Below are 14,139 nucleotides of genomic sequence, written 5' to 3'. Positions count from 1 at the left end.
GAATTCACGGCACATGACACCCAAGACTTCTTGCGTCGGTGGGGCGTTAACCATCGGTTGTCATCCACTGCCTTCCCACACAGCAACTGTCGTGCCGAGATCGCAGTCAAAACATCGAAAAGAATGATCACCGATAACACTGGTTCCAATGGTGAACTAGACACTGATCGGTTCCAACGTGCAATACTCCAGTACCGGAATGCACCGGATCAGGACACTAGGTTGTCTCCAGCCATGATCATCTTCAAGAGGCCAGTCAAGGACTTCATACCCATCATCCCAGGCAGATACTTGCCATCGGACACCTGGCGGGAAACACGCAACAATCGTGAGGAAGCTTTGCGCATTCGGCATGCCAGGGAGATCGAAAGACTCGCTGAACACACGACAAAACTACCTCCACTGGCCGTCGGGGACCATGTCCGGATCCAGAACCAGACCGGCCTGGAACCACGAAAATGGGACCGGACCGGAACCGTGATTGAGGTAAAACAATTCGATCAATACGTTGTCAAGGTGGATGGCTCCGGAAGAATCACTCTCCGGAATCGTAAGTTCCTGCGACGTTTTACGCCTTTCAGCATGACAACTCCCACTACGACTGGCAAAAGTGGCATGCTGCCAACCGTTATGCCAAGTGTTATGCCAATCGTACCGAAATACTTAATGTCTGGTACCCAACCCATCGCCGCTCCAAGAGTCTGTCTCAATCCTGTTACCACTCCCCAGAAGGGTGAACCCCAACATGTCATTGCGCCGGGCTTACCATTACAGACACTCCGCTCCACCACCGCGATGACACCACCCGCGAGAGTCGCTAACCAACCACATGTGCAGACCACCGCCACACCTCCACGGTCACTGCCTATTTCTGCCCCCTTGACGGTTCGGGTGATGATGGACCAGCTGGAGAGGACTCCGGCGTCGGACAGGGCGATAGTGAACCACCCACCGGAGACTCCCACAATGGACCAGGAAATTACGAACTGCCCTCAGAGGACTCCGACGATTGATCGGGTGGTGACGGGCCGCCCGAAGCGAATTATCAAACCACCAGCCCGATTCAATTCAGAAGAATATCAATTATAAACTCATGTGATCCTTTTTCTCGGTCTCCAGTTTCGTTCTATTCTGTGTCACAATTGAACGTTTTTGGGAAAGGGAGATAGACAACTCTTGTATGGTGCTGTTCACTATTGCGTTCTCATCTTGTGTAATACTAATACTGCGCATTGTTATTTGCATATTCTGTATCTATTATCTTATTCTAATATCTACCATCGCTTTCTTTGTCTTACAGATTGATTGTTCATCGTTGTTGCTAATAAACCTGCATCCAATTGATACATTCTTGTTTAGTGAGTATGTCTATAAATTACGTACTAACAAAAAAAAAAACCGGTACAGGGTCAGGGGTCAAGGTACGGAATAGATGGAGACTTGGATAAATAAGGGTTGTGGCGAAGAATGATGACTATGGGAGTACACAAGGGGTGAAAAGATGAATACAGCCAAAAATTCTCAATCACAGAAGTGGAAGGAAGAACCAGAACCCCTAAAAGAGGTGAGTTTGGGGAGGGTTCATGACGGTAGAAAAGATAATGGTTTTGGATGGGGAATGACCTGAGATGAACAGCTGTCTTGACCTGACCTGAGATGAACAGCTGAAGAACAGGTGGCGTCAAGCCCTGGAGGGAAGAATGAGATTGAAGGGAATGAGGAAGTTAATTCCACAGGTAGGGGGGGGGGGGGGGGGGAGAATAAAAGAGGAACGAGTGAGTGGAGGTAACTTTTGAATCAATTTGCTTTGGCTGTATCTATTCGCAATCAAGTGAAAGGAGTAGGCATGGACGCTTGAAATTGCTCTTCCCATCGATATGTGAACTGCAATTTTGTATTCAAATGGGCAAACCATGCACAAACTAACGAAAACCCTTATGAATGCTTCGGGGTTCATTAATACACCTTTGCCCATGACCGTATTTTCACGCAAATAACCCGCGGGATATATGTTAAACTAGTCCCAACTGCGGGGCATATGGCATTTCACAATACGACACGTGACATAACCACAGGGGGCCAAGTTAAATGATTAAGGAGATCCAAAAAGAGGCAGTTTTTTGCAGGTTTAAATGTAAAAGCTTCAAGTGCAGTTCTTCTTCTCCTGATCTTCCCTTTATAAGGTGCAATGTCTAAAGGTACCAAGATTCTGCCCTACCTTGACCATAATCCTCCTTCACTTCCCTCTGTCCTCAGCCAACTGTATCCACTCTCCAACCACACCAACCGTCTTCTATCGACTCCTCTCTGGCCTTGCCCCCCCAGCCCTCTCTGGGCTCTGTCCCCCAAATATTCCTACAGGTCGCACAAGATCTGCCTGCAACCCTCTTATGGTTAAACTGCCAAAATCAAGACTTTCTACTCACCTTCACTCCTTCATTCCTCTTTTCTCTCGCCTCTGGAACAAACTCCCTCACTCTCTTCAATCCCACTCCACCCTCCAGGTCTTTAAAACAGCTGTTCACCACTCTTCCCTTCGTTCCCTTGTACATCCCTTCCACCAACCTTTCACTTCCGTTTCAGGTCCCTGGAGCAAGGAAGCGTGCTCGACCTCTGGACGGCAGCAAAAGTTAAAGTATTTTTTCCATTCGTGTTTTCGTCAATTTCTACTCGTTTTTTATTGTGCATGTGTTGCAGGGTGTTTTCCAGTTGCTGTTGATTTGCAATTCTTGCAAACTTTTTGTATAATTTAACCCTTTTCTGTCCTACCACGTGCGCGGCCTAGTTTATCTCGGCCCATCGGTGTTCATAGGTGTTCTGCGAATTTAAGTTCTTTCCTTCGCTGTATTGCTTATTTCTTAGATTTTCTCTTCTCCCCCTAACTTCCCCGAACATCGACCACTTGTCTAACGTTTTAAATCTCTTCAAAGTCTCTTCACGTCTCTTCTCGTCTCGGGAAGTCACGTGACGTCACGTCTCTTCAAAGCTGTGCATACGCGCACGCTTTCGAAGTTAATAAGTAACTTTTCACAATTGTGTTTTTGTCGTAATACCGGCTTTACCACAGGTCGAAACTTTATCTTTCTTTCGGTGTGTATGTAACTATTGGTGTGTCTCTAATAGTATTCTTGGTGTTGGTTTTTTATACCTGTGTACAGAATCGTCGGTACAGTTCGTGTCGCATATTCTGACGCCTCGTGTAGTACTAGGAGGCTACCGTGTCTGACCTTGGCTTGAGGCTTTGTTTCTGTCTCAGCGGTTTCTTCGATTGCACTCGCAATTCCTTTCGGTCTCCATTTTTCACGTTCCACGTTCGGTCTCTGTCTCTGTTTTCATCCCAACTCAAAAAAAAAAAAAAAAAAAATCCCTTCTCTGTTCTTATTTGTTCGTTCGTTCTTTGACCACATTGTTCGTGATCACGTGTTCACCTCATTAAAAAATGCTTCATCTGTCCCCTGAAGAATGATATTCTGTCATATTCTATAACACCTTTTTCTTCTTGTTATATAAAAGGATGCTTTCGACTTGCTCACCAAATCTATTCATTCCAAAAAAAAATTCCATCTCTTACAGCTACAGTGCCTCTTTCATTCATTCCCTAAACTCTCCAGAACTCCACCCATCCTTCAGCGTCCTCAAACGTATTTTTGACTCGAAGGTCGCAAAAAACTCATTTTGCAAGAAATGTTCTTTTCAAAATCCAATCTCACCCCTCCCCTCCAAATCTTCCCCATCACCCATCCCTTTCAAATCTTCCCCCTTGCCCCTCCCCTCCAAATCTTACCCATCACCCATCCCTTTCAGATCTCCCCCCTTGCCCCTTCCCTCCTAAACTCCCCCCACACCCCTCCCCTCCTAAACTCCCCCCACACCCCTCCCCTCTGAGACCCTCCCTCACTCCTCCCCTCCTAGACTCCCCTCTCACCCCTCCTCCTCAAAGCGTCCTCCCCGCTTCTTCCCCCTTCCAACTCTCACCTTCATCTCCCTCAACCTTCTGCCTCACTCTTCCCCCTCCTCAAACAACACCTCACTGCACCTCACCCAATCACCATCAAACCTTTTGTCTGCCCCATTCTTCCCTTTCTCCAAGCTGTTCTGAAATCTCTGACACACCTTCAACAGCTCTCCCTACCTCTTCCTCCCCTTCCACATCATACCCTACCGCTCCCCACCCCCCCTGTTCTGTATCCGATGCTCCCCCTTCCTCTTCTTTAACAGTATGGGCCTCAAACATCCGGGGCCTTCGCTCAAACTTGACTGATCTCTCCATACAGGTTGCCTCTGACAAACCAGACGTGATCTGCTTAACAGAAACTTTCCTCCTTCATGATGTCTCCGATTCCTTGGTATCTCTCCCAGGTTACTCCCTCCTCCGGTATGATAGACCTGAGCCTCGTCCTGGAGGGGGGGTTGCTATCTTTATAAAAAAACTCTCTTCCTCACTCGCCCTGCACTGCCCTCTCTCCACCTCACCCCCAGGAATACCTTTGGCTACGGCTTCCCCTTCGCTCCCACCTTTTGTTCATATGTGTGTTGTACAGTCCACCAAACAGTGATGACTCCATCTACATCTCGCTGTCTGATAACATGGACCAACTTCTATCTACCCATCCCAACTCTCTCTTCCTCATATGTGGTGATTTCAATTGTCACCATGCCAGTTGGCTGGGTGTGGGTACCCCTCTCACCAGCCATGGCTCTTCAGCAAAGGACTTCTGTGACTCACTGGGACTGACACAATCTGTCAATTTCCCGACCCGGATCTCAATCAACGGAGCATCTTCTCTTCTGGACTTGGTTATGACTAACTTCCCTGAAAATGTCTGCTGCTCTTCTTCTGCTCCAATCGGCTCATCTGATCATGTGCTTTTTAAAGTGGACATCTCTCTGACCATTCTCAGTGAGCCTCCTCAGCGTCGACGAGTCTGGCATTTCACTCAGGCCAACTGGCATGGTCTTCAAGCAGCCATCAATCATCTGGACTGGTCTCCCATCTCTACCGCCTCTGACATCAACTCATCCTGGGAATTCTTCCAAAGTAAACTGCTCTCTCTCATGCACAGATTTATCCCATCTCGTCTTCAGTTGTCATACCCTTCCTCCCGTCCATGGTACACGGAATCTTGTGGTGAGGCAATTGCCCAGAAACAACTTGCTTTCGTCTCCTGGAAAGCAAATCCAACGGAAGGAAATCTCATTTCCTTTCACAAAGCCCAAAACAAGTGTGTGTCCACCCTCAGGAGAGCCAGGAAACAATATCTCTCCGTTCTCAGGACAGAACTCTCTTATCTGTCTCCCTCTTCCAAATCCTGGTGGCGTCTGGTCAAATCTGTTTCTGGCGTTTGTTCCCCCTCCATCCCCTCCCTCACCTCAAACGGCCACACGGCTGACTCCGCGCGTGAAAAAGCTGAATGCCTCAACTCTGTGTTTGCCTCTAAATCTTGTGTCCCAAACCCATCCCTCTCTGTACCCACCGTACCCAGTCGTACCCAGCTGCTCCTGGAATCTGTGTCCTTTCCTCCTGACAAGGTGGAAAAGTTTCTGTCAACCCTCGACTCTGATTCTGCAACTGGTCCTGACGGCATCAGCCCACGGGTCCTAAAATCTTGTTCTTCTGCTCTTTCACTCCCTCTCTCTGTTCTCTTCACACTCTTTTGCTCAAGGTCATCTGCCATCTGCTTGGAAATCTGCCAACATCACCGCTTTGCACAAAAAAGGTGCAAAAACAGATCCCAGCAACTACAGACCAATCAGCCTTCTCTCAATTATCAGTAAAGTCATGGAATCCATCATTGCTTCAGATATGAAATCTTTCCTCTTCTCCAATGGCTTGATCTCTGATCATCAATTTGGTTTCAGACCTGGTCACTCTACTCTGGACATGCTGATACTGCTTTCTCAGCAATGGATGGAGGTCCTCAATGCCAAACAGGAAATTAGAGCTGTCTCCCTTGACATATCACGTGCCTTCGATACGGTCTGGCACCCCGCTCTGCTCACCAAACTCTCCACTGTTGGTATCCATGGAAATCTCCACGCATGGCTGGCGGACTTCCTCTCTAGTCGTAGTCAACGTGTGGCCCTGAATGGGTTTCTCTCATCTCCTCTTCCTGTTCAGGCTGGAGTTCCCCAAGGCAGTGTTCTGGGCCTTGTGCTTTTTCTGGTCTTCATCAATGATATCTCCGACTCTCTTGAAAATCCTCTCTCTCTCTTTGCTGATGACTACTCTCTGTCGCTCCATTCTTCATCCCTCAGATCGGCAGTCTGCAGCCTCCTCACTCTCTGCAGACCTGGACAAAATCACAGACTGGGCAAACAAGTGGAACATGTCTTTCAATCCTGACAAATCTCACACTCTTACGATGTCTCTCCGAAAAGACCGACTGGACAACCCTCCAATCTACTTTCTGAATAATGCTCTCCAAGAAGTTCTGTCACTCAAACTTTTGGTTCTCACTATCTGCCATGATCTTTCCTGGGAAAACCACATTTCAAATCTGGCCTCCAAAGCCAGTCGCCGACTGGGCATCCTCCGTCGTGCGAAGTCCTTCCTTGGCACACCTGAACTCCTCACCACGTACAAGGCTTTCATCCGCAGCTCAATGGAATACTGCTCTCCCCTCTGGGCTGGTGCTCCTGCCTCACACCTAGCTCGTCTTCACGCTGTTGAAACCAAAGCATTCAGAATCATTGGAATCTCCCGCGATGAAGCTAACTCCAAGGGCCTCTCACTCACTCACCGCAGGCAGGTTGGTGGTCTTTCCGTCTTCTACCGACTCCTTTCTGGCCTTGCCCCCCCAGCTCTCTCTGGGCTCTGTCCTGCAAATATTCCTACAGGTCGCACAAGATCTGCCTGCAACCCTCTTATGGTTAAACTGCCAAAATCAAGACTCTCTGCTCACCTTCACTCCTTCATTCCTCTTTTCTCTTGCCTCTGGAACAAACTCCCTCACTCTCTTCAATCCCACTCCACCCTCCAGGTCTTTAAAACAGCTGTTCACCACCATCTCTTATCTTCCCCCAATCCAAAACCCTTGATCTTTTCTATCCCCGATAATTTCACCCCAATTTCCACTTTTTGAAATACCAACTTCTGTCCTGGAAGTCCTTGGTGTCCTTGTGTTTTTATACTTCTCCCCCCCCCCCCCCCCCCTCCCACACCTCCTCCCCCCAAGCCCTCTCCCTCCCACACATCTCCCTGCTCTTAAATGTTGTGTGCTCTCAAGTGTTTGTATGCTTCCCATTCTCTTGTCTTCCGCTCCCTCTTCTATATATATAAAGTAGAGTTGGCCTGATGTATGATCTCTAAGATCTCGAGAACCCGTGGACGGATTTGCGAGCGGAAAGTACTGTTCGACTCGGGATGGTCCCAGGAATGTCACGGAGACATAAACATTTAAAAAATTTCGGGTTTTAAAATTAGCGTATTATTAGCACTAGCAGAAGAGAGGGATTCGAAGGGAGGGAGCGCAGCGCTTCTAGCGCTTCTGACTACAGCACACCTTAAAATTAAAAAAACTTCGGGTTTTAAAATTAGTGTGTTACGCGTAATTAGCGCTAGCAGAAGAGGGAGGGAATCTAAGGGAGGGAGCGCAGTGCTCCCTCCAGCGCTTCTGTTAGCGTAATTAGCGTATTTCGGAACGTTAATTTTTCAACTTCATTATTCGGAATCAGTACGTCCCAGAGAACCTTCGTAACGTTAATTTTTCAACTTCATCCGATTGACATGGGACCAACGGCATGTGACAAAGAGTGAAACATACAGGCTACATTTACAATGAGTTCCGACTTCCGACCTCGGTGGGATGACAGGCTGAGTCAACCCCCCTGGTGTGAAGGGGGAGGAGGAGGGGAGGGGGAAGAGAAGGGGAGGGGAACGAGGGGGAAGGGGATGGGAGGGGGGGAGGGGAGGGGGGGGGAGGGGAACGGGGGGGGAGGGGGAGGGGAGGGGCCCTTCTTCCCCTGGGCACCCCCGCACCCTTCCCTCCCCCCTTCCCCTCCCCCCTCCCCCCCTTCCCCCTCCCCCCCCATTCCCCTCCCCTCCTCTTCCCCCTCCCCTCCTCCTCCCCCGCTTCCCCCTCCCCCCTCCCCCCCGTTCCCCTCCCCTCCTCTTCCCCCTCCCCTCCTCCTCCCACTCCCGTGCAAAGCCGGGTACCTCTGCTAGTTTTATATATTTTGTTTGTCTGGTTGATTTGTTTGTGAAGTAAATGTCAGCTCTTTCATGAGCCTCGATTCAGTATACAAAAAAAAAAAAACAACAACAAAAAAAAAAAACCTAACTTCTGCTTCAGGCAGCACTCCCCCATCCATCTCAGTATCGTCATCATCATCATCATCATCTCTCTCGGGACAGCGTCATAGGCCTTCTCCAGATCCACAATTCCCAATGCCATTTCCTCTTGCACTTCTAATCTCTTCTTCACCAGCTGTCTCAGCACGAACATCCCATCTGTCGTTCCCCTACCCTTTCTAAACCTTTGCTGCTCTTCTCCGATCTTTCCTTCTCCACACTCTTTCCTATCCTCCCATCCAGAACCCTCTCCAGCACCTTCATTACATGAATAAGGAGTGTAATGCCCCTGTACTTCCTTGGATCTTGAACATCGCCTTTCCCCTTCCATAACACGACAATTAACCCTGTCCTCCAATCCTCCAGAACTGAACCCTCTCTCATACATACATTCAACAGCTTCTTCATCCAACTGACTCCAACTTCTCCACCTGCAGTTATCATCTCCATACACACCTCATCACTGCCTGATGCTCTTCCCTTCTTAATCCTCCTCATTGTAATCTGCACCTCCTCCTCTGTGATCTCCACCAACTCCACTTGTATGCCTCCTCATCCTCCTCCATATCATTCCTCGCCTCATCCACAGCTCTCCCTATTGCTTTCTTCTTCTGTGCAAACAGGTGCAGCAACTCCGCATCCACCTGCCTCCCTCCCTCCCTCTATCCTTTTCCAAACCTCCTTTTCACCAACTGTCTTCACTACTTCTACCGTCCACCAAACCCTTTCAATTCCTCGTTCCCCAACCAAATTTGCTTCTCTGCCCCAGTCCTTCCCATTTGCGGCCCATATACCGACATAACACACACCATTTGCCTCTGTATCACCACCCATTCCATAACTATCCGTCACTCCAATCTTTCACTCTGATCACCTGCTTGCTGATCTCTTCTGATACTATTATTCCCATGCCATTACTCCTTCATCCCCACTTGTATGCAACACCTTGTACGCTCCTACCAACCTCATCACCCAGTCTCCTTTCCATCTCGTCTCCTGCACACACAACATTTCCAACCTCCTTCTCTGCATCTCTCCCCTCTCCCCTCCCCCCATTGATCCCACATTAAAACTATCTACCCAGACCTCACTTATGAACGCTGCCTGCCCGATAGAGACCATCTTGAATAATATGGGATGTTGAGATCATCAATCAGTAGCGCTGCCCGGCTGACCTGCTGCTGGACCTACACACTAGTCTGCTGTTCCCATCCTGCACACACACACAAACCCGCCTCCCACCCTTGTTCTCCTTTTCACCCTCACTACTCCACACTCTACTCCTCTTCCCACCCACCTCGCTTGTTCCTCACCCAAAGCCTCTCTCGCCAAAATAAAAAAGTAAACATTTTCAAAGTAAATGCTTTTCACACCCAATTCCCGCTACTCAGTTCGACCCTCGTCTCCCTCGCGCAATCCTCCTCGTCTCCCTCGCGCAATCCTCCTCGCCTCCCTCGCGCAATCCTCCTCGCAATCCTCCTCGTCTCCGTCGCGCAATCCTCCTCGTCTCCCTCGCGCAATCCTCCTCGTCTCCGTCGCGCAATCCTCCTCGTCTCCGTCGCGCAATCCTCCTCGTCTCCGTCGCGCAATCCTCCTCGTCTCCCTCGCGCAATCCTCCTAGTCTCCCTCGCGCAATCCTCCTAGTCTCCCTCGCGCAACCCTCCTAGTCTCCCTCGCGCAACCCTCCTAGTCTCCCTCGCGCAACCCTCCTAGTCTCCCTCGCGCAACCCTCCTAGTCTCCCTCGCGCAACCCTCCTAGTCTCCCTCGCGCAACCCTCCTAGTCTCCCTCGCGCAACCCTCCTAGTCTCCCTCGCGCAACCCTCCTAGTCTCCCTCGCGCAACCCTCCTAGTCTCCCTCGCGCAACCCTCCTAGTCTCCCTCGCGCAGCCCTCCTAGTCTCCCTCGCGCAACCCTCCTAGTCTCCCTCGCGCAACCCTCCTAGTCTCCCTCGCGCAACCCTCCTAGTCTCCCTCGCGCAACCCTCCTAGTCTCCCTCGCGCAACCCTCCTAGTCTCCCTCGCGCAACCCTCCTAGTCTCCCTCGCGCAACCCTCCTAGTCTCCCTCGCGCAACCCTCCTAGTCTCCCTCGCGCAACCCTCCTAGTCTCCCTCGCGCAACCCTCCTAGTCTCCCTCGCGCAACCCTCCTAGTCTCCCTCGCGCAACCCCCCTAGTCTCCCTCGCGCAACCCCCCTAGTCTCCCTCGCGCAACCCCCCTAGTCTCCCTCGCGCAACCCCCCTAGTCTCCCTCGCGCAACCCCCCTAGTCTCCCTCGCGCAACCCCCCTAGTCTCCCTCGCGCAACCCCCCTAGTCTCCCTCGCGCAACCCCCCTAGTCTCCCTCGCGCAACCCCCCTAGTCTCCCTCGCGCAACCCCCCTAGTCTCCCTCGCGCAACCCCCCTAGTCTCCCTCGCGCAACCCCCCTAGTCTCCCTCGCGCAACCCTCCTAGTCTCCCTCGCGCAACCCTCCTAGTCTCCCTCGCGCAACCCTCCTAGTCTCCCTCGCGCAACCCTCCTAGTCTCCCCTCGCGCAACCCTCCTAGCCTCCCTCGCGCAACCCTCCTAGTCTCCCTCGCGCAACCCTCCTAGTCTCCCTCGCGCAACCCTCCTAGTCTCCCTCGCGCAACCCTCCTAGTCTCCCTCGCGCAACCCTCCTAGTCTCCCTCGCGCAACCCTCCTAGTCTCCCTCGCGCAACCCTCCTAGTCTCCCTCGCGCAACCCTCCTAGTCTCCCCCGCGCAACCCTCCTAGTCTCCCTCGCGCAACCCTCCTAGTCTCCCTCGCGCAATTCTCCTGGTCTTCCTCGTGCAATCCTCCTTATTCAGAATCTCGGCCAAACCTCACACTCTCGGGACTGCCAGTCCCTGCCGCTCAGGTCCGACTTTCAGTTATTTTGCATATTTTACCTGCACATACACAGTAACCAACATCTAATTCTAAACCTATTAAAATTACCAATACGTCGTCTTCCGTAAAGCCTACAAAGTCAATGGTCAGCAATTGTGGAGATGTGTTCTGTTTCTAAGTTTCTTGAAGGGCACACACCAAGTATCTATTAAAAATAATAATAAAAAGTAAAAATAATATCTCACTCCTCTATGCGCATGTGCTATCGGGTCAAATTCAGAGCCAAAGTGCTACTCAACTACAACAACACCACAACAGGCATTTTAAGGCCATTTTCCCTGCAAGAGCGGGGGTTAGCCTTGCAGTCCCCATGACAATCTTCTCCATTTTGCCCTATTTTCTGCATCTCCCCTTGTTAACCCCCTTGCCCGCATTTCTTCTTCCACCACCTTTAGCCAAGTCTTTCTCGGTCTTCCCCGGCCTCTACTTCCTTCCACATTCATTTCCATCACTCTTCTCAACCAGTCACTTTCATCCTTCCTCAACACCTGACCAAACCATACTCAACTACAGGTTCGTTTTCCAATTAATGTTCAAAATATAACATTCAATTTAAATAAGTTGTTTGTCGATCATAAACTGACGTTTCCAGAGAGATGGACGAATGGACTTGAACCAATTGCTTAACCCCGCTTTTTGTTTCACGTGAACGGAATAAATATCGGTATACTTTTGCCACAGTTACAAGGACATTTGTAGACAATGGACAAATCATGGGATTTGTTTCAAACACCTGTCCTTACCGTTCCCTCTCCACCGTACCTGGGGTACTCACATCACGAGCCAATGGGAAAAAAGGACCAATCCAATTATCGCCGTCAATAGCACCAGGTGCAAACTCCATCACACTACACATGTACCATATTCCCATTTTCTCTTATCAATTAAATTGCCTCAACAATAGTCATTGACAATGATACCACACTTCGACCTTCCCTCCTTGCGTCCTTCTTCTGTCATTATTTCGCTCCACTTTGCTCGACCATTGATATCACACTTCCATCCAGTCATTCAATACAAAGACTCAGCATCTCACACCAACATCTGTATCCAAACCACGATATTTTCCATCTCACGAGCCTTGGTCTGCCCAGTACACTAAAAGTCAAAACGTTAACCTTTGACTCTTATATATACATGCAACATGAGTTTTTACGGCGTAGCCCACTGGGCAAAGCCGTCTAGAACAGTGTTTGTCCGTCCGTATGTCCCCTCAAACGTATATCAATCAGTGCTGAGGATCTGGTCACATGACAGGGTGATGTGATTACGTCTGATGGCATTACGGTGGTACGGCGGCTGACTCTCGGCACACCGCCATTTAAATTCCAATTTCGTTCAAGCCGAACATATTGTCGAACCTGTCATATATCACAATCGCCATGCTCTACCTTTAGGTTTTTCATTCAGTGTGACACACAAACAAACCGATTGTTAAAATAACCATCAAATATCAAAACCATAGACGTTACGGGTCTTCCAACAATACGGTACGTATAGGCCTTAGGCTTTATTCATCACCTTCGGACCGCTTTGGACAAATTAAGACCAGGTTTGTTAATACAGTAGTGTATCGTTTCAGTAGTATCGTTTTCGCAATAATAATAATAATAATAATAATAATAATAATAATATAGCAAATATAACCATAATACTTTGATCCCAATATCGTGAATGGAAAGTTAATGGATTGAAGTGGTGTATAGTTCATAAATCAATGATAAGCGGTGTAACCGCGGAAGTAAGGAATTGGCCTCAGATTTTTTTTATAGCAATATCATTTTCGTAATCATGATAACGTAATGTTAATATTATAATAAATGTAATCGTAACACTAATCCCTTCGTAGTGACTGCAAAGTTACTAAAGGTTAAAATAAATCTTCTATATATTAAAGTAGCGTCAGTTTTGTGTCACGCTACGTCATTACGTCTATCTTCAACTAAAGTATGAAACAAGCCTGGCTACGCCGCTGTTCGACTTTCGGTCTTGTTTTTTAAAACGATCTGTGCAGGTGTTGCCACAATCATACATTTCATAAACTATTCACAAAATGGATAGAACGAGGCGCATTACAGCGACATATTTCAATGTACCGGGCCACAAGTTTTGCTTCGACAGTTTCAGCGGAGTTAATTGCTCATATGGCAAAGAATTGCACACTGTTCAGTTTTGAACATAATGTTTGTATTTTTAGTGTTCTGATAACGCAGCAGATGCGCCGCGCACATGGAACATACCCGTTTCCTCTTCGCGGCTCTCCAATGGCACACTCCAAGTGATGAGATTGCGAGCAGCTCGGCCTTCTTCAGCGACAATCTGACGCACTTTGTCTTGACAGTTTGATCGTTGCAGCTGAGCCTGAGTCACAAGATAATATTTAAGCCAATGTCAGAACACTTGTGGAGTGGACGGCCCCAAGAAAGATTATTACGTCGACAGCAAGACTCTCTTCTACAAGTGTCTGGTGCAGGAGTGGACAGGAACACAAGGTACAAGGAAACCATAGAATACAAAACAGCACGCCAAGGTAGGTGCAGTCAGATTAGTTGTGTTGCAGCGCATGGCCTCGGTGTTCACACATGTGCAAGTGTAGGATTTGGCATGAATAACACCAGAGATGGCCCTTATGATCCAAGCTTTTAAAGTTACTGATCACATTTCATAATTGACAAGCCCAGTGCTTATACAAAAAGTCAATTCTTTATCAACTCAAAGTGAAAGTGAATAAACCAGCAAAATAGCAGAAAAAGATGTGGAACAGTAAATATGTCAGAAATTAGTAATTTGAGGGGCAGCACATACTCATGTGCGATGCATCAAAGCACAGCCAATCGGGATAGCTGTCCCGGATTGCACGTATGCCAGTTGTGCAAGTCTACAGGATATATTTTTACATCAGTCTGATGAGCAAAACATCCAAGTGGAGAAAAACAACTAACGG

General features: G+C 48.8%; 1 protein-coding gene across 1 annotated transcript in view; it reads right to left on the bottom strand.

The window, feature by feature from the left end:
* Positions 1-14,139, bottom strand: part of SCAPER (S-phase cyclin A associated protein in the ER) — a gene marked incomplete in the record, with an annotated part of 462,313 nt that overhangs the window by 412,076 nt on the left and 36,098 nt on the right. The window contains 1 exon segment of the mRNA XM_078786405.1: positions 13,436-13,556. Coding sequence (XP_078642531.1) covers positions 13,436-13,556 — 121 coding nt within the window.

Source organism: Myxine glutinosa, chromosome 11 (assembly GCF_964187855.1).
Source record: "Myxine glutinosa chromosome 11, kmMyxGlut1.1, whole genome shotgun sequence".
Classification (NCBI taxonomy): Eukaryota; Metazoa; Chordata; class Myxini; order Myxiniformes; family Myxinidae; genus Myxine; species Myxine glutinosa.
Note: the sequence above shows the minus strand (reverse complement) of the source record. Positions and strands in the feature narration are given on the sequence as shown.